Below are 27942 nucleotides of genomic sequence, written 5' to 3'. Positions count from 1 at the left end.
CGAAGATGCGTCGTCACATGCCAGCACGCTACAGTGACAATAGCGTGTGGCGCAACCTCGACTACCTCAGGTCGCCCCGTGAACATCACCGGGAGGAGACTGCTTCTTCACAGGGGTTGGAGCTGGACGAACACCCTCCTCCAATTCCCGGCTCGGTGGCGGTGGCCCGGCGCCGAGAGGAAAGAAGAGCTCTCTCTCCCCGTTCCGCCGCCTCCTTCTGCATGATGGTGGACTCACAGAAGTCGAGCATCGCCTGCCAGGGCTCGTCGCTGCCGCACATAGTCCGGACCTATTTTTGCAACGAGGGTGCGGCGCTGCTTCGCGAAAGCGGGGCAGTATGCGAACGTGTGCTCCGCCGTGACACCACAACTATACATTAACCCACAGACACAACCCTTGAGTTTCTCACCGGATCTTATCAGTAGGTCGCGATTCTGATCCGGCAATAAATTCAATAAAGCACTACTCTTGCTACAGTAGATGTTAGCAAAGTCTCTCAGGCAGGTTAGCACGGAGATTTTATTATATGTTTTATGTATTTAAATTCAGATCTCACACAACTAAAGGCGCTGTGGCGTGGCTTGTTTTATTTTAAAATATCATCAAAATTCACTCAATGGTTGTACACGTCACGCTTCAATTAATTCAAAATAAATTAACTGAAATGCAGTCAAAAAAGTTACTTTGGAAAGTATATTATCTCGCAATTTTTATTATCTTCGTTCAAGGACGGTAGGTATAACCTTTATTCATTATTGATCAAATTAGTACATTGATGAAAGTGAAATATATTTTTATAAAGTATTTTCAGTGATTACTCGTACAGTAAACATATGAAAAATAGTTCTAATCTTTTGATAATATAAGTTTAAAAACTTTAAGAACATTTTTAAGTAATTAAAACTACTGTTAAGGTATAATCTCGCGGTTTTTATTGTCATCATCAAGATCGTAATCAAGAAAACATCATCATTAAAATATCGTCAGTGACCATGAAAACTGTAAAGTATTCAAAAATTAAATGTCGTATATTTAATGTCAGTAAAAAACGTGAGATTACATCGTAAAAGTAATTTTAATTGTGTCTATAAATAGCGGAAACGAACAAAAATACTTACTTTTATGTGATAAAGTTCGCAATAAAATAAAACCTAAATATCGCAGGGATTCTCTTCTGTTTTAGTATATTTAATTATTTGTGAAAACTGGTTGTGTATTTTGCTATAAGTTGGTCGTAAGACGTTATTACAAATTGTAATTTATTATTAACGACATAACTAATTAACAATTGCTACTGCCTGCTAGATCATTGATCAAACATAATAAAAAAGAAATCAATGCATTCATTGCGTTAAGAGATAGTTATTGAAAATGGAAAATATTTTCAAGGTTTGTATCTTACAAGAAAGAATTCTCAGCAATTTTATTTAATTTTAGTACATAGTTAAGAGGACTTTTTGCTGTCAATTCTCAAAACAGCTGTCGCTGTCAGATGTCTAACCTTTCGTCCATCAAAGATGACAAAAAATCAGGGCTATTACATACGGTATAAACTTATATAGAATACGATTATTGTTGTCATATATTCGTGCAATAAAGTCCCGAAAAAATAAAACTGAAATATTAATATAATTAAAATGTTGAAATTTTACTATATTACCATTCAATTAAAAATATAAAGATCACCTTGTAAATACAATGCTAACAAATTCAGCTCACGAAACATTTTGTAACTATGTTTTAATTTAGTATTAATAAATTTATTTTATGCCTTAACAAAATGTGGTCCAGATATTTATATTAAACTCTTTGCAGATGAGACTTAAATTCATTACTCGCGGAGTCCGGTTTGCTTCCAGTACGCTTAAAATAATGGAATTTTCCGATCCGCCTGCAAGTGCTTCATACTGCTGTGCAGAAAGCAACGATGGTATTCCACCAACCTTCGCTATGTATGAAGCGCTAAAAGACTCTTGTCAGAACAACGCGACATTCTTCAAACCGGACGATACAGAAAACGGACAACGTTTATATCAAGGATTCATGACATTAAGTGACCATATAGAAACGGTGTGGCCCCTGGTGGACCATGTACGAAAAGTAAGTACATTCCACTGAAACTTACCAACCTTGAACCAGTGTAAGGGACTATATTCAATTACTACCAAAACTATGCAATAGGAGCAAAATCAAATGGTTTCTAATCAGCTTAATAAAACATTTCATTTGTGTCATGACCTTGACAGAGCAAGAAACTGAATGCACATGCAATTAGAACAACAATTCAATAGAATTATTTAAAAATCACATTGTCATCATAAATTTTATTCAACATGTTTTCTCAAGCTCATTTAAATTACAATTCAATTGAATATGTGGTTTTTTATATGTGAATTTCAATTAAATAGCTTTACAAATAAACTACTCAGTGATTCTATGATATTATTCTAAGACTTCCTAATTATTTATATTGTAGTGATTTTTCATGAGAACTTTGAAACAGAGTTGTTGTATAAAACTATTGTATGAAATTAGCATGCAGCTATTACATACAAAGTCTGACACAATTTATCATCTTGTCATGACAAAAATGAATGTTAGTTAATGTCCATAGTCATATATTCTTCAAGGGAACAGTAAACTGTTTGAATTTTAAAATAATGTGGTAGATTACAATAAATAAAATTGTTACTATTTATATACCTACTGCAAAGATTTTTCTCTATGATGGGTAATATATCAATGTGATTCACTGGTGGTAGGACCTCTTGTGAGTCCTGTGATATGATTTACTGTTGACTCTGAGGAATCATAGACATAATGAAAACTGCGTTAATAGTTTAATCTCACCTTAATTATTTCTGATGTTTCAAATATAATTTGGTTTCGTGGTTGGTAGGTTATTCGTTGACAGAATAAAAATCAATATGCAAGGGATAAAATAATACTTCTAATTTATTATGCGACTAAGCTTAAAAATATCATTATGAGTTTAAAATATTTCATGTTGTAATAAAAGTTAACATTATTACCATTAAATTAACATTAATAACAAATAACTATTTATGTTTTCCATTTTTTTTTAGGTAGCACCACAATATGATTTTGATACAAAATCTCCCGGAAACGGATACCGAAGTTTTGTTTCAGTTGTAGACTCGTGTGTGTTATACAGTCTCAAACTAAGTCGGCAAGTCAGTACAGGACGTGAAGCACTTCTATTCCGAAAAAGCCACTTTGTGAAGTAAGTTCAAAATCATTCTCATAGTGCTTAGAAACTGGGTCGCAAACAGATTATGTAATGGACTTTTCACACTTAAATCCGGAATGCAACATTGCTTTACAGGAGTACGGAGAGTGGCAGTTTCAACCTATGCGAAGACACAACTCGCCCTGCTAGTAGTTAATGCTGGTTCACAATCTCAGTGTATTGATAGATATATATATATCTCATTGCCCTTGTAGGCAGATAAGCCAATCTGATGTTGAACAGTTACCGTCATGGATGTCAACAATGGTGGGGTCAAAGCCAGGCCCCTTCCGTTTTTTCTTTTTTTTATTGGCCTTGTAGGCAGACGAGCATATGGCCCACCTGATGGTGAGAGGTTACCGTCGCCCATGGACTTCAGCAATGCAAGGGGCAGAGCCAAGCCGCTGCCTACAGCTTAATACTCTCCACAAGCCTCGATTGAAGAAGAACATGTCATAGCGCTCGGGAAACACCTTGGAGGGGAGCTCATTCCATAGCCGTGGCAAAAAAGACCTCTGGAAACGCACTGTGGATGACCGCAGTGGCTCCAGGTAGTATGGATGAACTCTACTCCGGTGGCGGGCGGTGCGATGGTAAGAACGAGATGCCGGTATCATCTCGCGCAATTCCTCAGAGCACTCCCCATGGAACATACGAAACAAAATACAGAGGGAACCGAAGTCCCTCCGCAGACCCAGAGGTTCCAAACGATCCGTGAGAATGGGATTATTGACAATCCGAACGGCCCTCCTCTGTATGGAGTCAAATGGAAGAAGCTGGTGTTTGGGAGCCCCGGCCCAGAGATTGGAGCAGTACTCCACGCGAGGCCGGACTTGTACTTTATAAAGCAAATTCCTTTGTCCAGGCGTGAAGTACCGCTTCGCTCTGTTGAGGACTCCCAACATTTTGGACGCCAACTTGGCTTTGCCTTCCAAATAACTCCGAAACTAGACATCGCTCGAAATGTCGACCTCAAGGATCCTGATACTCTCGGAAGGTTGCAGGGATACTTCTTGGAATTGCGGCGCCATGACAAAGGGGTCCTTCTTCGCAGTGAACGCGCAAACTTGTGTCTTTAACGGGTTGAATTGAACCAAGTTCAATTCACCCCATTTGGAGACTCGCCCCAGAGAGTTCTCCATTTCAGACACAAGTTTTGATCGTTTCTCTTGCACCACGCTCCGAGAGAGACTCTGATGGCCGATATATCGCGCATCCCCCGTGCTGTCATCCGTATAGCAATGCATGCCATCAATAGACAGCATATCATTGATATACAGCACGAAAAGCGTGGGGGAGAGCACCGAACCTTGTGGAACGCCAGCGTTAATGGTCATGGTATCAGAACAGTCACCGTCTACAACGACCGTGATGCTCCGCCTATCCAAAAAGCTAGCGATCCACTTGTAGAGACCCTCGGGGATTCCGTAAGATGGTAGCTTCGACAGAAGTGCCCTATGCCAGAACCTGTCGAAGGCCTTCGCGATATCAAGGCTCACAGCAAGAGCCTCGTCCCTGCTCTCCGAGGTTTCAGCCCACCTGTGAGTAAGGTATACAAGAAGATCGCCAGCTGAGCGACCGTGACGGAAACCGTACTGTCGGTCACTGATCAGCTGGCGATCTTCAAGATACTTCAGGAGTTGTATATTTATTATTCGCTCCATCACCTTGGAAAGCAAGGAAGTTATCGCAATAGGCCTATAGCTCGATGGGTCCGACCAGTCACCCTTCTTGGGAATAGGGTGGACGTGGGTGGTCTTCCATGAAGACGGAACCCTGTTATCGCAATAAGAGAGACGATACAAACGCGTTAGCGCAGGCATCAACTCAGGGGCGCACGTTTTCAGAGCCACACCAAGGATGCCGTCTGGCCCACTCGACTTATCGACATCCAAGAGTGGGAGTTCCCGCCTGACTGCACACTGTGTAAAGCAGATCTCCGGCAGGGAACAATCACACCGGGGGATGTTCCATGGTGTGGCACCCCCGTCGTCCACAGTCGAGTTCGAGGCGAAGAGTTTGACCAGAAGGTCAGCCTTCTCTTTCGCACTATGGGCCAGACTGTCATCGGACTTGCGTAGTGCTAAGTAGCTATAAAATACCTGTTTACGGCTTGCTGAGCACAGAAACAAAATATTTAAATTACATTATGTTACATTGTGTATGTTTATCATTTATAGAAAACATGAATTGCAATATATTAAAGAATAAAGTTTATGCAAATTTTATATGTATCTTGGCCCTAATTTGCTACGGCAATATGCTAAAGCTATTATCAAATTAATGTCATTCGAATCAAAGCTCAAAATCAATCAAAAAAACGACTCGCTCAATGTCTTGTCCTCCACATAATTTTAGTTGTTACCTGAGCCCATGGACGTCTCAAATAAATGCTGCCTTCAGATTATTTAACCTTGCCTATTCCTTCTGCGAAGCAGTCATGCGTTCTTATTAAAATGCTGCGACAGGCGTTTTTTTTTTTACAATAATATTGATACTTCGGCCTCATGTCTCATTGACGGCATTAACGTTGTGATTTCTACGAGGAACGATAATTTTACACTAGGTGGGTCGAGAGCTTGTTAACCCATCAGCCCAATAAATAAACAAAAAAACATCAGCTACCCTTGAAATTAAAACACGTGACCGCTTCGGACCCAAAATATGCATCTCTCTTTCTTTCTCTGGGGCCCCACACGTACGCATCACTCAATACGAACACACCAAGCATTTTACGTAACAAGCCAAGATTCGTTCTCTGACTCCATATTTTAAATATTAAATCACATAAAAGCGATTTGCAACTCACGTCTCAATGGAATACTGGCTATATTATTTTGTTTATGTGTTATTAGTTAATACATACCATCATTACAGCATGCGTATCAAGGGTCACTATTTTAAAATGAACGTCCTCAAGAGGGCTTCCGCTTGGCAGTCTATCAACAGCAATAATACAATTATTGGCACTATGAATAAAATCTATATTATCTTATACTCTTCTTATAAATAAATAAAAATAATTGTAAACTGTTTGTTTGGTTTATAACATTCTTTCATTAAGTTTCACCTGTATCTATTTATCTATGTTACTTAATCTTTCAAGGTAATTTTCACCAACTTCAAGAGTTCAGATTTACTTCAAATTTGCAGGACCCATCAATGACCGATAGCAATACAATATTGCCGTTACTTTAGGCCAATTACCCTAACTAGGATATCCACTAAAAAGGCTAATTTAAATTTTGAGTTCGATTTGCTATTACAGTCGCTATAATAATATATTTTCAAAGAAATTGTCAGCGAAATGATTAGTCTATTTTAAAAAATAAATAGCTTTGCCCGTGAATTTGCTCCCGTAAAAAACAACTTTCCCGAGATGACATCTTATCAAAATCCGTTTAACGGCTTACGCTCAATATCTCAATTAATCAAGCCATTACTTCATTTTGCCGAAAAAAAAAGAAGAAATCAACAATTTTTGTTATGATAATGAAAAGTTATTTCCGGTTGAAATATGATGGTTTTGTTTGGGATAAAAAGTAGCCCATATCACTCTCCTGACCTAATACTATCACTATGAAAAAGGGAATCAATGCAAATCGATATGAAAGTAGGACAAACAGACATTTTCATATTTATATTATTAGTATGGATAATAAGAACAACTTGCGAAACTTCTTCTTTCACTACGGGCCTACGTGCTAGGGGACTTTCTAGTGTTGTATTAGTACCTTAAAACAAAGTCCAATTTTATTGAGAAATGATAATCCCACCGCCTAAACCGAAATGCACGACTGCTTCGCAACAGCAATTAGGGTTCATAATACGTCTCAACGTGTAGGGTAAAACCTGGATAGATGCCGCAGCGGGATAGGTGCCTCATGTTCTAAAAACCTAACTTCCCGCACTCATTGCAAAAAATTAATTTAATAAGTAAGAAGCACAGTCACCCTATACCTTATGTACCATTTGACAATCGCGTGGTGACGAAGTGTTTTCCTCGTACATATAATTTTCTCCGCGCGGAATTTCACGAACACGTCAAAGATTTAAAGGTTAGTATTTAGCGTGGTATAACTTTATAATTAGTGTAAAATTCCATTATATTTTTTACTGCGTAAATATATTGGTTCATTGAGCCTGCATCTAGGTATAAATAAATGCTATTATGTTTATAATTTATTTACAAAAAATTTGGGTATCTATCCTTATCACAAAGGATAGTTGCCCTGATTTTTTGGGGTATAGGTGCCTTTAGGGGCATCTATCCCTCCATACTCTGTCATTTCAGAATATAGCAGAAATATGCCTTGAAAACATAAAACACAAACAAATTATTTACAGTTCAAGCAGCGAAGATGAAGACAATCCACTTAACTATAAAATGAAAGGAAGTAAAACAATAGATTTGCCCCTAAAGAAATCTAAGGGATAAACCTAAAACGCATGTAATCTGCATAAAATATCTGCATTGAATGTTTTGAAAACTATAAAAATACGAAGTCGCAATCCGACTGGATTCAATGTTTAATGTTTCAGAACTAGCTACATGAAACGTGTTTTTCAGAAATGATGTAGAAGATGTGGAAAATTGAAAGCACTATCCAGTTAAACTTCAATTGGACAAAATAATAAAGATATCTTTATTGTGTTAATTCAATATAAAAAAGTATGATTTTGCAATGTACACATTGACACTTAATGTGAATATTTTATAAACAATTAAGAATTTATATTTTTGTTAAATAAATATTTGTAAAATTTTATTTAATAAAAAATAGGATGATGCATGTTGAAACAAAAAAAATTGTAGTTTAGCTTACGCTTACTTAGCGCTTTAAAAATTTAATTATGATCATTTGTGTGATATGAGAATTATCTTTTAATTATAAACATTCAAAGACTTAAAAAATACAAAATATTTTTTATTATTATGACCAATGTTTCTTGTAGACAATTGCTCTGTTAGGAATAGAACTTCTTAATATTTGGTTTGGTTTTTTCGTTTATACGGTATAAAGGGCATGTATCCTTCACTGCAGGCATCTATCCTACTCAGTATTTTCTTGGTGGGGCAACTATCCATACAGGTAGGCATCTATCCTCCAAAAAAAGGTTCTACGATAAACGAATTTCTGCAAAATCTGTATTTTATAGGTTAAAAAAAATGTATACTAATTAAACATAAAGGATTGAGCTAACTACATTAATAGAAATTATTCGTATAAAACTAATATTTTCAAAATTACATGACTATTTCAAAAAGTGGGGCATCTATCTCGGCTTTACCCTATACCAATCTAGGGCTTAGCAGAGCTTTATTTTATCATTTCCGTTTTCAGGGAAATAGAGTCGTGCGGCCAACTTTTAGCATCGCTCGGAACCTGTTTACATCACCTTCAGACTTTACTTGGTTGGGCACCCCCCGGAGAACTGTTTCCTACCGAACATCATACACCCGAAGAACTATTCTCTCAAGCCGACACAATAAATCAGTATTGCTTCTACGGAAGATGTCTTGGCTTTCAAGTAAGGATCTATATGTATATAAAAAAAAAACTTACATAGTCTGTGGGGTAAACGAAAAATGGAAAATCTTCTACACAGCGGGTGAAATGGCTTGGTGTACCAGCACTTCGAAAATATATAAAATTGTGTTGAAAATTTCGTTAGGCGTATTCAGCTTTTTGTCGATATCTTTAATTCTATGACAGCTACAAACGAATGCGGTAATTATGACAAAGAGCAGTCTACAATCTTAAGCTTGGAAAGTATTATTTAACAACAACATCTGGTATTTTTAGTGATGTAAGAATAAACCGAAAAAAAATTACAATCAATGCTTAAATTATGATATAAGAGATCTGGCCTAGTGCCTCACGGATGCTTCTCATGCTAAATGTCAATTCGAGATTTTGGCAATGGACAATCAGAGCGAAATAGTTCACAGTTAAGGAAGGAAGAAAAAAGCCTGTCTTTTAACGCGGTAAGATCCTAACGAGGTTCCACTTCGCGCTGTACGTAACCTCGATACGAACTAGGTAGCACCGTGGACGATGACGACGGTATTAAAAACTACTTTCAATATGTGACGGGCAAGATTGTTTTGTTTGCAACTACCGCGGCTGTCGATCGTTGTCACCGCCGCAACGGGGTCGTTTAGGTGGTAGCCAAGACTAGGTTTTTCGACCCGGGATTCTACTAGCAATTACGTCCAAACGCTATTATGTAACGTCAGGGTTAACACATAGGCTTTACGACCCACCGGTGAGCCCAGCGTGCTATACCATTCGGGCCTAGCCAAATTCAGGGATTCAGTAATACCAATACCATTTCTATACATCTTCTAGTCACATGCATGAATCTCCTCTCTACGCATCACATGTCCCTCGCATTGATATTTTCATTCTAAAATTTATAAAATGCGATAATTTGGACGGAAGATAAAATTAGCGACTTTTACCGTCTAGTTTAGATATTTCAAGAGACTCACAGGTGACCATCATAGCAATAGTTCAGTAAAATAAGGCTCACCTGTGAGCACCGCGACCCGAATGACAATACTCGATTTTTCATATGTCGTACAGCGTGTTAACATCCCCAAGAGGGCTTTTACACATACCCGTCGAATTTCACCCAAACGCTACAAATTTGTTGGCGTGTGTTTTAGTCTATCCGAAAAACCAATGGTTATGTTCAAGAAGACCACACTTGATTACGCCTTAATGATTACGTACATCAACAACTAGTTTTCGTAAGATAACTAAAGACATTAATGTTTGCTTGCACGTATGATAAAGTAATGTAAGCACATTAAACAAAAGATTAATTGAGAAAATAATAACATTACAAGATTTGTGTTTTTAGATCGGATATTGTTTTCATTGAAAAAAAAACGAACAAACTATTAGTTGCCTTTCAGTTTTAGTTATAATTATTAATTGAAATAGAGACAAACTAGTCAGTTAACTTCAAGATGAGAATATCATAAAAATCAATGCGTAAATAATTTAATATTCAAGGTCGAACCAGTTTGCACATATTTAGTTGCTATTGCTTTATTATAAAGTATCTATTTTATAATTATATACATACATATACGTATACAAGAATTTATTTTAAAAACAACCTTTGGCCTCAAGCTTCCTCTTCATTAGATATTTAATAAGATAAAACACATCGTTAAAATTCAAAACATCTATTATTCAATAGCGAAGTAAGTTATTTCGTATTCTAAACGATTTGAATAGTTAGTTCCTTAAAAATTAAACACTTCTTAATTGTAAGATTTTTGTTCATTCTACTCTCTGTTGCAACCAATTTCACCCTACATTAATTAAAAAATGTCTTCCCATAATTTCGTCGAATAGGATTTTCAAATGCTCGAATACATTTCTGTCCATATTTTGTAAAAATTCGTGTATTGCAAACGGTTCATTGCAATGGAAGATTTGTCATTTAAATGAATTCAAACATTGCAGTTCATACCATCGATGCGCGGAATACTAAAAGGCATATCCATATGTATGGCGGGTTTCTCTGAAGCGTACTACTGTCACGGAAACGTGATTAGCTCTGTTTGGACCGGAGGGCAGTACCTGATCAACCCTGAGTTGAGGGCTAGGCGTATCGTGAATATATCGCAGTCGGCGAGTATAGAATTCTGCAAGGCGTTTTGGTTTTTAGCTGAAAGCGGTGAGTTTGTTGTGAGGTGTCTTATTTATTCATTTATTTAGTCTACTTACAAATTAACAGTATAAACCAAAACATTTGTAAGGTATTAATAATTAGCTTAAGTAATTCCTAACAACAACAATAAATCGCTGCAAACCATCATGGAATATATCCATTTCCGGAGCATAGGCTAGCAAGCCATTGAGTAGCGAGACAGCACGATGCGTCGGAGAGTTAGCGGTGTGCTGCGTGCGCGCTTGCGTAGTACTAATGTTTTGTGTTATTTAATTTTTTTATTTAAAAAAGGTTTGTGTGTTTTTGTTTGGGTGTAATTTTTAAAGTAGAAGCTATCGAACAGTACTGGTGGTAGGATCTCTTGTGAGTCCCCACGGGTAGGTACCACCGCCCTGCCTAATTCTGCCGTGAAGCAGTAATGCGTTTCGGTTTGAAGGGTAGGACAGCCGTTGTAACCATACTTGAGATCTTAGAAATTATATCTTAAGGTGGGTGGCGCATTTACGTTGTAGATGTCTATGGACTCCAGTAATCACTCAACTAGTACAAATTCTAATCAAAATGGCTTTTGGTTAAGTACTGACAAAGTATATTCCAGAAAAAGAATGGAAGTTATATAAATTTGACCCGCCCTTTCAGCTTACGCACAATATCACTATATCGATTTTTACAATTATAGAGTAGGACACAATTAATACTATATATAGGAAAGATGTCATTGATAGCATAAAGCCTTCAATAATTGGTTCAGAATTAGTACGCAGCGCATTGTCCAATTCTTCGAGTTACATGGCAGCGTCTAGATTAATCATTCATGTCCTAGATTGTCGAAGGCGTACTTACAGGACATAATTATGTTGATTGGTACAAAGTTTTATCGATTAAAGTCTTACGAATATTTCGTAACACCAGGTGGGCTGTGAGCTCGCTCATCCATCCACCTAAGCAATAAAAAAAAAAACGAATTCGTTTTTACTAATATCACGTTTATTAATAGATCAAATAGATAAATGTCGTCCTAAATCTATACTAATATATAAATCTACAGTGGTTTTTACGGATGTTCCGTTATAACGACTGAACCATGCATCCAATTGACTTGAAATTTGGTATCCATGTAGAAAATACATGTACCTAATGGATAGGCTAATATATGAGTGTTGGACTCCCTACACCAGTTGCGGGGGCGTTAATGATGAGAATCTTTGTTGGGGGTGAGAAATAATAATGTTAAATTTAAATGCCCAGCGAAGCGGACGGGTACAGCTAGTTTTCTCATAATTATCTACAACAAATTTAAAAAAAAAATTACAGAACAAGGTCATCGCCTACGAAAGGTCATCCGGCCCTAATTTAAGATTGTGTAGATTAGGATTTGTTATCGGTACCAGAGACTGACAAACACACTTACATACGTTTAAATATACCCATATATAGATAATAACCGCCCTGACAAAGAGCAAACAAACATGCTCATCACATGAATGTTTGCCCGACATGGGAATTGAACCTACGATCCTCGACGCATTAAAACAAATTACTAGATTAGATGATCAATCTGAAATATTTAACGACCTTCGATATCTAATATTGTAAATGCAAGAAGTGGTACTTAAAAGTAACAAGGTCGTAGTCCTAGCACAAAAGTCTCGTGTAAGTTCGCTTTCATTGAATTCTTCACAATGATTGTGGGGCTTTCAATAGCACCACCATATCTCTTCTCATAGGTGTCTTAAAAGGCGTCTACGATATTCAATAGAGAATGAGCAGTAACGTTTTCTGAGTATCCTACGAGTATATTTCGATCACCAACCAGCATTTACTGGAGTTAGCGCGTATTGTAAATAGGTACGGGTAGGTGCCAATCTTCCTACTTACCTACCATACCTATGTAACAACGGCGGATCCAGGGGGGGTGGGATCATGGGGGTCATGACCCCCCCCTGAGCTATTTCCAGGACTTGAATTAACTTGGACTAATTGAAGAACATCATGATTTATTTATTATCTATTGTTATCAAAATTAAATTATAAGTTCTTAACTTGCCCACGACTATGTGACCCCCTCCTGGCGCCAAAGCTGGATCCGCCCTTGCCTATGTACTCCTTCGCTCGCGTGCGCAATAAAAAGAACCCATTAGTAAGGTCTACGTTTTCTACGTTGCTAATAAATCATTTAAAACAGATCTCCAGTGACGAGTTCCACAACCATCGGCGTAAATTGTTTTCACTTTCAGAAATAATGAAGCGTGTCCCCAGTTTGATGTCTTCGACGGTGGCCGTTAATAAAATCATAACGATACCACCTGAACCGTTGACGGTGACCACCCTCGAAGATAAGGAGATCACCGTCCTACCACCCACCGTACATATAGGGCTTCAGGGACTGAACATCAGACTTATTAGTGTAAACAAGAGGGTCGGTATGGTAAGTATGAAAAATAACGTACATTTATATAACAATTTAAAATAATTAATTTTAATTTAAATACAACAGTTTTGTTCGTACAGGCCGGCGAGAGTTCCTCATCGCTGCCGCCGTCGGATGGCGTCCTTTTCCACTGCCACGGAGGAGGCTTCGTGGCCCAAAGTTCCAAGTCGCACGAGACTTACCTCCGGGACTGGGCGGCCAAACTGAACGTGCCAATTATGTCGATCGACTACAGTCTTGCACCGCAGGCGCCCTTTCCTAGGGCTTTAGAAGAGGTCTACTACGCTTATTGTTGGCTGTTGAATAATTTTAAAACAGTCGGAACTACGGGTTAGTTTTCCTTTTACTGCTAGCTATCTTTAGGTATCTAAAATTGCATTAATTGAAATGTTTTAAATTGACGGTAGTCAGCATAATATACAAATATCTACGAATAACACTTTGAAAATAATATAATGATAGTAATGTAAGATTAAAGAGTTATAATAGTTTTAATTTTTAATTTAACTGCTACAATATACGAGTAGGTATTAAAAAAAAAAACAATGAAATGCGTTATACAACTTAAGCTCATCAAATTTCACATATATTTAATTAATATTTAAATCAAAATAAAATAATATTTAAATTACAATTTATCAGAATTATTAAAACATAAAAATGAAATCCAACCAATGAAATTGAATTAAAATTATTAAAATAAAAATCGTCAAATACTAATATAAAATTAAAATTATTTTTCATTTTTTAGTTGAATTTCAATTTATTCAATTATTTTTTTTAAATATGGAATTGTCATCGGTCCTTAATAAGTATGCCAAATTTCGAGCTAATCCAACGTTTTGAAGAGGGTCAAAATCATGTTCAAAGATTCCGTTACATACTAACATCCCTTACATAGGTACGTCTGAAGCTAATAAAAGCGTATTAAAAAAAGAATTATTTTTCATATCGCCAAGATCGCGTGTCCTTACACAAATATATATTAATATTATAAAGATTTGTTTGTTTGTTTATATTGAATAGGCTCCGAAACTAATAAACCGATTTAAAAAAATTATTAACTGTTTGGAAGCTGCACTATTCCCGAGTGACATAGGCTATAATCTTTTTTGAAAAAAATTGGGGATCCCTACTAAAACTCCAATAGTGTAAACCAAGGTGTAAAAAAATTACCTAAAATATTTTTTACATCGCGTGCCCTGCGAAAACTATTGATGATAGAATAAAATAATGTACTACGACTTGGTAGAACACATTATTATTTAAAAAAAAAGTGTCGCGACAGCATATGTCTATTATAGTTATGCCGCAATAAGTGTTCTTTTATTTAAAAAAATAAAACAACGTCAAATATCGTTGAAATTTTTGTTAAAGACCCGAGCGGAGCCGGAGCGGACCGCTTGTAAACAATAAGCTGGTTTCAGGTAAAAGAATAGTGTTCGCCGGGGATTCGGCTGGTGCCAATCTGGTCGCGGCTTGCACTGTGAAGATATTATCGACCGGCCTGCGTAAGCCTGACGGCATGTTCCTGGCGTATGCTCCTCTCAACGTGAACTTCGTGCCGAGCCCGGCGCGGCTGCTGTGCCTAATGGACCCTATACTCCCCTTCGGGTTCATGATGAGGTGTCTGAAAGGTAAGGTCTTATATATTTTGATATCTTTGACAGTTTTCAATGTGCACTCAGCTCAAACTCTATAAAGAATAACATTGATATCTATAATGAAACTGGTGATAGGACCTCATGTGAGTCCGCACGGGAAGGCACCACCACCCCGCCTATTCCTGTCGTGAAGAAGTAATGCGTTTCGGCTTGAAGGGTGGGGCAGCCGTTGTAACTATACTGAGATCTTTAGAACTTATATCTCAAGGTGGGTGGCGCATTTACGTTGTAGATGTCTATGGGCTCCGGTAACCACTGAACACCAGGTGGCCTGTGAGCTCGTCCACCCATCTAAGCAATAAATAAAAAAAAATACAAAATTGGATTAACTTTTACGCTATCGAGAACGTTAAAAAACTCACACTAAGCACACTGATCCCAAGTTACTAAACGATTATTAATTGATAATTGAAAGAGTCGTTTAGAACAGTCGCTGTATCAAATCGCTTCAACCTCACGTCTCAAGGGCAACAGCACTTGATTTCAGGTATATTGTGAATTTCTACCTACCCTCTGCAAATAGTATTTACGAGATTCTATTAATTTAGCCTACGCCAGTCCAAACATGAGCGGGAACAGCAAGGACAGCAAGGACGACAAAGAGAACAACCAAAGCGTTTTGCCGAACACAACAAGCACTCCGAGCGACACAAACGGCTTCCTGAAAGTTAGCCAGTCTCAAGGTATCTATCTCCTTTTTCTCTATATATAAAAATGAATTGCTGTTCGTTAGTCTCGCTAAAACTCGAGAACGGCTGGACCGCTTTGGGTAAATTTGGTCTTGAATTATTTGTGGAAGTCCAGAGAAGGTTTAAAAGGTAGATAAATATGAAAATGTTCGGAATTAAATAAAAATAACAATGTTGTTTTTCCTTTGATGTGTCCCCCGTCGGACGGATTCCTTTTGTTTGTTTTAAGTTTATTTTATACAAAAGTTTAGGTATTTTTATTTATCGATTGAGGCACTACGAAGTCTGCCGGGTCAGCTAGTTTGAAATAAATATTTAACTATAAAATAATTACGTAGGACGTACAGAAACAGTTCGAAGGTCAAATAAAAAAAATGCAGTGTATTTTTTTTTAACTCGCTCCTGGACTATTAGATTGACTATTAGCTATTTATATACACATAACGGAATCTTTGAACGTAATTATCATCGATTTCAAGATGTCCGATTAACCTGAGAATCTGTATGATGAGGATACAATAATCTTACTCGTTTTAGCCTTAATGTCCTGACCAGACATACATAAAAGAGCAAACCCGACAACAGTTCCAAAGAGCGTCCTAGAGGGATCGCCCAATTGGAGTGACCTTATTTATGACTTTTCTATTAACGTTTACCCTGCATATATGTTCGAGTGTGATTAAAAAAACTGTATTTTAAGCTTTTAATCCTTGACTTGCTTACTTCTGCTGTAGAGCACTAATGATTTGTAGGGTTTGGTTACTGGATGGGGCAGCCGTTATAATATACAATTCAGTCTTAGACCTCGTGTCTCAAGGTGGGGAGGCCTCATTTATACACAACAGTATTGCGTACGGGCTTCCGGTAAACACTTAATACCTGTTGGGCCGAGAGCTCACTTACCCTATTATAATATGGCATATTTTTTAAAGGTTACATACGAATGCAATATAATAAATAAAAAATAGAATAAAAATCTTTTATTTCGAAACATCATAGTCTCATAGTGTGTTAATATTATTACAAATAACTTAAGAACTATGTCGGTGTTACTTTTTTTATTAAAGTAAATCTAAGTATATCAAATCCGTCTCCGGCAGCCTCATCGTGTAGAACATGCAGCTTGATTAACTTACCCAGGGTCGGTCCATCTAGCCTTTCTGCTAATACCCTCACTATACATAGTTAACATATCGACGCTTGAAAGGCAAACGTGACTAAGCGACAATGCGTGAACTTTACAGTAGACTAATTTAAAGTTGAAATACCTGAAAAAAATCTATTTTAACGAATCTAGCTGTAGGATTGTAATGATTTTAATAGACCTAGAAATATTTTTTTTTTGCGCATCGAATGCCTATCATTAATGTATAAAGCAAGTTATTGTCGCTTAGTCACGTTTGCCTTTCAAGCGTCGATATGTTTCGAGAACGTTATTTCTTTACAATTTTTTTGTATATGTAATTTTATGAATATAGTTACATGGTACTGGTTTAAATCGCAGAAGGTATCAGCGAAGGTCCGTCGTCGTTCGAAGAGGTTTCACCGTCGGACCTCGCCGAGCTTCAGGCGCACAAGTCCGGCAGCGAACGAAGGAAGTCTTCGGACACCACGATCAGTGCGGCCTCGTTGCAGAGCGAACACACCGTCACCGGTTAGTGAACAAGACCGGCCGCTGTCACCACTTTCAGGGAATGACCACTTATAAGCAATAAAAAAAAAAAAAAAAACTGAAGTGGACTGGTGAAGTGGTGAATTGAGTTCGTTCGAGTCAAAGCACTTGAAGTACATATGTGTGAGAATTTATTCCAAATGTATCCGGATTTTGCTTTCCGGTGCACACTAGAAAACTCTCCTTACTATATATATTACTTTGTTAACAATGAACTGAGTATGAGAAAATACATTTTTTAATTGTTTTTTTATTAGTGAGACGAGAAAGATGTTTGCTTTTACTTCATTTTATTTCTATAGCCTAGCAGAATTTTATAAGAATTATATAATAACATGTTGAATTTTCCAACGTTTCACCTGAAGAATTGCATAATTTGCATAGGTGACGCTATCGCACCTTATGTGTGATATGCGATCAATGAAACTGCTATACATTGATTACTTCTATGGATCTTTGATGATGTAGTTCATATTACTGATCTAATGATGAAGTCCGATGGTGGCGTCTCAACGACGAAACAAAACAACGCCATAACTTAGTTAGTTTTAATAATAATAATTGAGAGCAAATCGCGCATGGTTATCCGGCTCCAAATTAGGGTTCCCTGTGTTATGGGTACCAGAGACGGACATACATTGTTGTGTACGTTTAAATATATAGATAATAAACACCCAGACAAAGAGCAAACAAGTCTGCTCGTAACACGAAGTTTTGCCGGATGTGGGAATCGAACCCACGACCCTCGACGCAACAGTCAGCGTTGCTAACTACTGCACCACTAAGTCAATCAGTCAGTTAGTTTAACTGTAGTTTATACCACGGATAGGTACCGCCACCCTGCCTAATTCTGCCGTGAAGCAGTAATGCGTTTCGGTTTGAAGGGTGGGGCAGCCGTTGTAACTATACTGAGACCTTAGAACTCATATCTCAAGATGGATGGCGGCATTTACGTTGTCTATAGGCTCCAGTAACCGCTTAAAACCAGGTGGGATGTGAGATGGACCACCCATCTAAGCAATAAAAAAAGCCCGTTATTGGTTCAAGGCACAACTCCTCCCGAAGACAAGTCGCAACAGTACGTCACGGATTTCTTAGAGCGTTACGTGCTGGACAGTGATACTGACTCCGAGGGGCGGAAACTGAATAGAGCAGCCAACAACGATGGCTCGCAGAGGTACTGGATTTGTGTTTCAATAATAATAACTCTCGTCATTACGGATGCTCCCGATCCACTAACGGTGTTTTTAGGTACCTCAAGCACCGGTCATCGTTCTCGAGTAAATTATCCCACAGACACGGCCCACTGAGTTTCTCGCCGGATCTTCTCAGTGGGTCGCGTTTCCGATGCGGTAGTAGATTCTGCGAAGCACTGCTCTTGCCGAGCTTAGTGTTGGCAACGTCGTCAGGTTAGAGCCCCGTGAGCTCACCTACTACTTTGGCGAATCTAGTATAACCCCTTGAGGTTACTAGAATAGGTAGAAAAGACAATATCGACAGCAGCGAAGTAAGGTGCATTTCAGAATGAGGTTCGCTTAATTTAAAGTGATTTTTATTAAAAATACATCCTAAAAATAAAAATGGTGCTCGTGGAACTTCGTGCACATGAAAGAAGTTAAACTTATTTTGCGGTATGTAGTATAGTGGTTTTCTTCATTTTTCACCCTTAAATCAAATTTCGCTAGTAATAGGGAATGCTTTGTATAAGATAAACGACCTCTTCACCATTTATATTTATTTTAAATGATGTATAGAAAAATACATATTATTTTCTTAATTCCTTCATTAAAAATAAAAATTAAGATAGTTAATATGTTATTGTCATCTACAGGAACAATAAGAAACTGATAACAAGCCCTGGTCGATGCCCGTAAACATAATATATATAAGAGAAACGACCTAGCTCGCTTTTCCTTTCTCTCTCTCTCCACGGTCGAGTGGTTCGCGAGACGCTCTATTTTCTCACTCTTCCTAAATTGTATCTTTTCTCTCTACCTGTAACAAATCTGACGCAAGTTAAATTTTACTCTCCGCGCGCCTAAAGAAGTTTCACTTCATAAAATATCTTAAACTAACGTTGAACGAGGGTAATTTGTGCCAAAACAAAAATAATGACATTCTATTATTTTATTTAAGTACGTATTTTATTAGAAAAATTTGTACCTGTCTGCTAGATTCGAACACGGGCACAGTCGCGTCGCTTGATGAGAGTGTGCCGGGCGTCTTATCATTTAGGCCGCGACGACCTCAAATATGTTTGTCATGTTTGCAATAGGGAGATCGAATCGGAAAACTCCAGTACACTGGTCGCCGAAAAACCGTTAACAGTCCCAACTGAAGAGGAGGGCCCCGACAACAGGATGAAGATTAAAACCAGGTAAATAGAAATAAATGCAGTTGATTTGGAGTAGCTGGAACTAGTGAATTTATTTCATAGACTTAACTATACGAAACATGGCTCTCGTCCGGCTATAAAATAGCGAGACGTGAAAAGCGAATTTTCTTTAAGCGACATTTCGCTTAATACGCGATATTTATTTATTACTGGTGGCCGGACCTCTTGTGAGTCCGCACGGGTAGGTAATACCACTCTGCCTATTTCTGCCCTGAAGCAGTAATGCGTTTCGGTTTGAAGGGTGGTGCAGCCGTCATACTACAACTGAGACCTTAGAAGTCTTGTCTGAAGTTGGGTGGCGGCATTTATCGTTGTTGATGTCTATGGGCTCCGGTAACCACTAAACCGGTAGGCGGTGAGCTCGTCCACCCATCTAAACAATAAAAAAAAACTGTAATTAAAGGTCGGTTTTATTTGATAGCATCAACAAGTCGATGTTTTGCTTGAACTTTAATTATGTTTACCCCATTCAAAAGCTGAAGAACTTTTTTGTCATATTTTTTCCAAATTTTGATCTTTATAGACGCTTAAAAAATAGCCTTTTACCTCTCGATATTACTCTCGATATTACTTACCTCTCGATACAACTCAAATAGAATTCATAAACAAAGTGTAAATCATGTTGAATTGCTTATTTGAGTACTATCATAAATCGATCAATATTTATTGGATGGCATTTCCGTTGATGTAATGAACTCTTTGTATTGATCAGACATCACTAAATTGTGAATTTACATTGGAGATGTCCATGGCATGCCATGTTATATAAATGTATATTATTAAGTTTTAAAATATGTATATATACACATGTGTACAAATAAAATAGTGGTGGATGTATGTATGTGCGTATTGTGTTTCTATTATTGTAAATTTAAGTTTATAAACTTATTTTCTCTTTGTTCACTTTCTACTCATATGTGATTTTTGGTTTTTGTTTACCTTTTTTTCATATATTATACGAGTATGTGAAGACATGAGTTGATGAGGGGAAAATGATACAATTTGTTAATTTTGAGAAAACGGGCAACAAACTTTTGTTACTTGTACTTTTCTTCGTATATAGGTCCTTCATCAGATGCAATTTCTGAAAATAGACTTTAAACCCGGAATTTTAAGGTCTAATATGGTTTATAGGCACATAACATCCTGATTCAATGTAAAAACTCAAAAATCTTAAAGATCCAATTACTAATTGATTTCGTGCCATCTCTGCAACGCTTTTATAGTCGATACGACATCCCTAGATTTAGCGGGAACATTGTGGGCAAGTCGAGCAGCTTTGATGTGTGTTTTCGCTATGTGACAATAGATGACGTTGTACTTTACGCGCTTTTTCGTCGTTACGGGTTCCTTTGGTATTCGTTTCGGCTATTCGGCGATAGATGACGTTACTCTTAACAGTACTATTGATTTCCCTAATAAATAAATATGTCGCAGAATAAGTGAAGCGGCCACCGGCTTCATGGGCGCGATGCAGACCAGGCTGGCCTACATCACGGGGTCCAGCGCCATCGTCAGGCCCACACAGGAAGAGTGAGTAACGAGCTGGTTTCACATTCACATTGGACATTATATAGTACAACCTCGATATAACAAATCTGTAGGGAACAAATAAATATTCGTTACAGTAGATTGGGGGTAAAAGGGACAAATCTGGGATGTCACAATACTTTTGTTGAGTTGTTGGAGATTTAACTTTGTTGAACTGAAAATGACTTTTATTTAGTGTTTAAGAATATTAAATAGTTTAATTTAGTCATCAAAGTTTTGTAACTCATTAAAGATATTAAAAAGTTAATTACCTAAAGTTAGGTACCTACCTAACAACTAAATAGTGCCATTCTCTCGGATCGTTTGGAACCCCTGGGTCTGCGGAGGGACTTCGGTTCCCTCTGTATTTTGTACCGTATGTTCCATGGGGAGTGCTCTGAGGAATTGTTCGAGATGATACCGGCATCTCGTTTTTACCATCGCACCGCCCGCCACCGGAGTAGAGTTCATCCATACTACCTGGAGCCACTGCGGTCCTCCACAGTGCGTTTCCAGAGGTCTTTTTTGCCACGTACCATCCGGCTATGGAATGAGATCCCCTCCACGGTGTTTCCCGAGCGCTATGACATGTCCTTCTTCAAACGAGGCTTGTGGAGAGTATTAAGCGGTAGGCAGCGGCTTGGGTCTGCCCCTGGCATTGCTGAAGTCCACGGGCGACGGTAACCACTCACCATCAGGTGGGCCGTATGCCCGTCTGCCTACAAAGGCAATAAAAATAAAAAGCCCTATCGAAAAACTATTGGCCCAATACGTAACCTGATCCACCCCAAAGCCAAGGTGAATCGGGTCAAGCTAGTTTCTTCAGATTTTATGTATTTTTTATGGGTAAAGGATTTGGCAAGCCAAAATTCGTTAATTAGAAGAATTTTCACCTTTTTGTTAGTTGAAAATTCGTTATAAAGAGGTTGTTCGCAAGAAACCTTCGCTTATTTTACATTGATTCTTATGGAAAATTCAAAGGGATAACGAGGAATCTGTTAAATCGAGGACGTTGTTATGTTGAGGTTGCACTATATCACGAAACAGTCATTTGAAACTTGTAGCGACCGGAAGTAATTGGTCTTGTTACATTCAACGTAAGAACTTTTTGTATCCTCATTAACGTATCTTTTCGTATGAAATTCTATTAATCGATTTTAAACTTTGTTCCTGATGGGTTAGAGACGAATTTTTAAGAGCCACACCCTTGAGTCCACAGTTCGTATTTCAAAGTGGAACTTAAAGTTTCTGTTTAGCAGGATTGTCCGAATTTTTCATAACTACCCTCATCATTAAACCTTGTATAAATAATAACCCTTGAAACAGCTTGGCGGTACGCACGAATTTGGATGCTCTGATAGCTCGCAGTCCGTCCGAAGAGTTCATATTCTCGGTGCCTCGGGACCCTTATCTGTCTCCGTACTGGGCCGATGATGAACTGCTCAAGATGTTCCCACCCGTCAGGATATTGGTAAGTGTCCTTCGACAACGATGACTCCGGCCCTCATAAGAACTGAACGCTGATACACATTCATTTAGGGCCATTAAATCAAGAAACCAAAGATAACTGATGCTACATATTATCGATCGATTATTCAGAATCATAAACAAGGTTAATACCAGAAATTGTCAACCAAACGATCGACCGTATTTAAAGGCAGATAAGAATCAAAATCGTCTCCAATAAAACGAACACCAAAATAAAGATGGAAATTTTAATCTAAAGTCTTCTATCAGTTGTCCATCACGAACCTATGGAAATAAAAACTTTTTTTTAATTTAACGTCAGTACTAAAACTGTCGTAGTATACCGGTCAAATAGACTATTGACTAAATTTTGTAAACTTTACACATTTACATATTATGATACTGTTATCTAACTATAAATAAATTATTTGAATGTGCACGTAATATTTTCTTCACTCTTTACTTGTAGTAGTTTTTTTTTCATTTTCCAAAAAAATAAGCAATTATCAATTTGATTGCAGACTGTACATTTGGACCCGTGCCTGGACGATTGCGTGATGTTCGCCAAAAAATTGAAAACACTCGGAAACGTTGTCGGCATCGAAGTGTTAGAGGGCCTGCCTCACGGATTCCTCAATTTCTCTCTCGTGAGTGACTTGTATATTATTATGCTTATTATTGTCTCTGGAAGCAGGCGACCCTATACTGCCTATTGGCCCTTATTTCCTCAGGTTAGAGACACGTAAGCTCACCTACTCGTTCTGCGAATCTGGTATAACCCCTCGAGGTTACTAGAATAGGAAGGAAAATGCCCATATACTGGTGGTAGGACCTCTTGTGAGTTCGCACGGGTAGGTACCACTACCCTGCCTATTTCTGCCGTGAAGCAGTAACGCGTTTCGGTTTGAAGGGTGGGGCAGCCGCTGTAACTATACTGAGACCTAAGAACTTATATCTCAAGATAGGTAGCGGCATTTACGTTTTAGATGTCGATGGGCTCCGGTAACCCCTTAACGCCAGGTGGACTGTGAGCTCGTCCAACGGTCTAAGCAAAAAAATATTTATAGACCGCACTTACTCTAGACCTTGTCGATGGATTTCACTGTCATAAACAATGTCAAATTGAAATTTATCGATTACTGAAAGAGAGAGAAATTTATCTCACTAATATGAGACTGCTTCGTGACAGAGCTGGGTAGCCTTGCCTCTAAAAAACTGAAATACTTCATAGTGAAATCGTGACGTGTCTTTTGTTTTAATTTCTTGACGCGAATTAAATGAGTCGCTCGCACTAGTTTTGCACATTAATAAAAACTATTCCCTGTTAACAAATCCCATCCCTCCCGGCTGAGTCTTTGCTCGCCCACCTGTCCTGGTGAAGCTGGAAAGGCCTTTCGGCCATTAGTAATCCTTGCTTCATAAAAAAAATAATGCCTTAAACCAAATCGGTGTCAACAGATGGTCAAGGAAGCGAACGAGGGTTCGAAACTTTGCGTCGAGAGAATGAAGCAGTTATTCGATTTGGACGCGGCGCCCGCGGCCGCCGATAACCAATTATGAATGTGTGGCCTCTGCTGCCTTAAAACGTAGTCGTTACGAGGCGAGGCTGCACGCGGTGCCTGTAATCAATCGCATCGGAACTTATTGACAAAAAAAAAAAAAAACAATCGAATTTTAAAAATCGATTGTCTATTCGTAAATAATTCGGTATTATGCGAACAATATATATGTGTATATATATTCGGACTATTGTGAGTTTAAAAAATAAATACTATTTCGTGGGCTTATTACAATACGTACATGTGATTGATCATACTTTTACGGTTTAATCTCAAAATATCCGTTATATTTCGTTGAATTATTTGGTTTTAGAACACTCAAGGCAACCCCTTATTAATGCTGGCAACTCCGTGATTAGCACGCTATATGTTTAATCCAGAAAATGAATTTGTTATAATTTGCTTATAATATTTGGTAGATTATTTTATAAGTGGAAACACCGAGCTTTATATAAGAATCTCGGTTATTTCACGTTCCCTGTGAAATTTGTTTAGGGATATACAAATAAAATAGAGAAACGAAATATGCCTATAGTGTATTAATACATGTTATTGTACACAATGTACACTGTTCACAATGAGGCTTCATTGCCGATTACTATCAGAACGTTAGTTTCATTATTGCGTTTAGTTTACTTTTATTTTGATACAGAATTAAAGTAAAATAAAAGAATAGATTTGAAAATCCTTATAAATCATGTACAGATGAATTATGAATCGCTTGTGTTCCGAATAAAAACGTGAAACGGATTTTGTATGTGAAATGTTGTTCTCGGCTCGACAAATTTACTTTGGGCTTGGACACACCAATCGATACCAAGTCGAGGATCGATATGGAACTTGCCCAGCAAAGTATCCAAGGTCCTTGATGTACGTCTAGGATTCAACGCACCTGAGACTGCCGCTGCTATTTCTAAGCGAAGTGTGCGTACGATGTTGCTTCGCTTCGTCATTCGGTGAATCCAAACATATAGAGGGGATTGGCGTGTCGAATGTCAATTTTGAAATTTACCACAAAGACTACAGATTTTTTTGTCAAACGTTACCTTAGAACTTACTTCAAGCCAACTTAACTGATCAGTACAGTTCAAACGCATAGCTCTACATAAAAATCATGTAGCGTTCCTTTGCATTAAAATATCACTGATATGTATTTATCACTGAAGTATTATTGTACAGCAATTTACAATAAGAGAGCAACTGTTGCATTGCTTTCGTAATATTAATATATATTCCAAGTACATAATGTCAACGTCCTTAAAACAATATGCTCACTAGAACTTGCTATAGAGGAATATATAAAGTCCTAATTCTAGTTAGATCTCTCAATAAGATCTGTCCGCATGTTTCGACCAAATGAAAGTTACTTAGATTAAATTAAAATAGTATATTTAGTGTTATTAAATTTTACCTTAGATTTATCATTGTTCAGTTATGTTTGATAGAAGTTATTTAAACGCAAAAATAAAAACGTGTACTGTCATGGTGTTGCAAGAAAAATAAATGCTTCCAAAGTGAAAAAAAAAAAAAAAATGGCAATTGAATGATCGCAATATTTTAAAAGCATTTTAGCTGTACGTACCTGATTGAACAAACACACTGCATTGCTTTAATACTTGATATCTGTAGTGATTGTAACCTTAAATTTATATTTATATATATTTAAATATATTGTTACTAGTACTAGGTAGTTTATATTTGTAAACAAAGATGAAATATTAAACTAATTGTTTATGAACAAGATGCATCGTATATTATTTTTTAATATAATTAATGTGATATATTTAATAAATGTAGTTTACAAATACGTTAATAATTCTGAATATAAAAAATATCTTAATTTCAATATTATATATTGTAACAAATTAAATAGTCCTAATTAAACACTATTACTATACTAACTAACCCTATTAAAGAACACTATCGAGTTATTAAAGAACCTGTTAAATAATAGTGTTTACAATGTATATAACCCCAAAAGTTTAAAAAAAATCATAATCCAAAGTAAATTAATGAATCATGTTTTTAGTTACTTCAAAAACTGTTATCACAACCAAATTAACGTAACATTATACAATTGTATATAATCTGTTCAAATAAACTGTAATTCTATTTTTGCCTTGGTTTTATATGTAAAATACAATTATTTTTTTATAACAAAAAGTTCGTTAAAATGTTGCATTAGTTAACATATTTGCTATATTATCTGTTTGGTAAAATAAAACAATTAAAATTAATTTAATAACATTTTTATAAATCGTATATTTTTTTTTAAAAACGAATAGCCCTTTTTTATTATTGTCTGACACATAAAATGTTATTGAACATATACAATGTACTATGTACCAAAGTTGCCTTTATCAGTATTTCAACTTATTTACTGATAATATTATTGGTATTATTATATAATTCCTGATTTAGCTTCAAATTTCAATTTAGAATGATTTTAAGCCTACCAAGCTAATCAATGCAGCAGCCTGAACCAGTTCATTATTGTTTTATACAATAATGAATTTTGCAACATTTTGACCCCAATGGTTTAATAATGTCACAATTTTTTCGCCGCTGGCGTAAATAGATCCTATTTTTATCTCGAAATTGCTTCATTTCGCTTACGTCGTCGTGGCCTAAAGGATAAGACGTCCTTAACGAATACGTACTTAACAAATGTTCACGATTGACTTTCACGGTGAAGGAATAACATCGTGTAGTAAAAATCAAACCCGCAAAATTATAATTTTATACAATAATGAATTTCAATAATGAATTCAATTAATATTTAAATAGCATATTAAATATTAACATCTGTGATAATGAAATGATGTTTGTAAAAATGTTAAGAACAGCATTTAAACGAAACACGTACTTACTAATTATATTGTATCTTCTAATAAATGAATTCTTAAAGAGATTGTAAAATATATATATATATCGACGCTTGAAAGGCAAACGTGACTAAGCGACAATGCCTGAACTTTACAGTAGACTAATTTAAAGTTGAAATACCTGAAAACAAAATTTATTTTAACGAATCTAGCTGTAGTAGAATCTAGCTAGTAGCTGTAGGATTGAAATGATTTTAATAGACCTAGAAATATATATTTTTTACGCATAGAATATGGTCATTGCCTATCATTTATGTACAAAGCAGTTATTGTCGCTTAGTCATGTTTGCCTTTCAAGCGTCGATATATATATAATAAATATTTTTATAGTGCATCGCATTTGGTTTTGTGAAAGATTTAATTTACACAACTTTAATGTGGTATGTAGTTATTTGATCGAAATGTCTTGATGTTAACTAAGTATGTTTACTTAAAATTAATAAATACAATATTAAACTAGCATGCACCACGTTTTGTATATTTATTTCCCGTGTAAGAATGACTCGGCGTTAAGCTCTGCAGTGTTGTGGTTAACCGAGATATTGTATATCAGTAATGTAAAATTTTGAAAAGGATGACTAGTCACAATAAACATATTATATATATACTAAATGTTATTATGTTACTTATTTAAATAAATTATTGAATTAGACTGCTGGGTTTCATTGCTGTAAGAAAACATTTTCTATCCTAATCAGGATATTAAGT

At 36.8% G+C, this 27942-nt stretch overlaps 1 protein-coding gene across 2 annotated transcripts; it reads left to right on the top strand.

Moving 5' to 3' along the window:
* The first annotated feature begins 1454 nt into the window (after positions 1 to 1454).
* Positions 1455 to 27886, top strand: LOC101737209 (hormone-sensitive lipase). Of its 2 annotated transcripts, none has more exons than XM_038017196.2 (16): positions 1455 to 1546; positions 1816 to 2100; positions 3087 to 3244; positions 8596 to 8782; positions 10735 to 10948; positions 13180 to 13370; positions 13454 to 13703; positions 14801 to 15010; positions 15586 to 15720; positions 17231 to 17380; positions 18446 to 18575; positions 19674 to 19775; positions 21231 to 21326; positions 22650 to 22794; positions 23312 to 23437; positions 24249 to 27886. In XM_038017196.2, the coding sequence occupies exons 1-16, from the start codon at positions 1493 to 1495 to the stop codon at positions 24348 to 24350; spliced, it is 2535 nt and encodes an 844-aa protein (XP_037873124.1). In that variant the 5' UTR covers positions 1455 to 1492; the 3' UTR covers positions 24351 to 27886. The 2 variants fall into 2 exon arrangements, with proteins under 2 accessions (XP_037873124.1, XP_037873126.1); XM_038017198.2 differs by having other exon boundaries at positions 1532 to 1729.
* The last annotated feature ends 56 nt before the right edge of the window (positions 27887 to 27942 follow it).

The sequence above is a fragment of the Bombyx mori genome, chromosome 18 (genome assembly GCF_030269925.1).
Source record: "Bombyx mori chromosome 18, ASM3026992v2".
NCBI lineage: Eukaryota > Metazoa > Arthropoda > Insecta > Lepidoptera > Bombycidae > Bombyx > Bombyx mori.
Note: the sequence above shows the minus strand (reverse complement) of the source record. Positions and strands in the feature narration are given on the sequence as shown.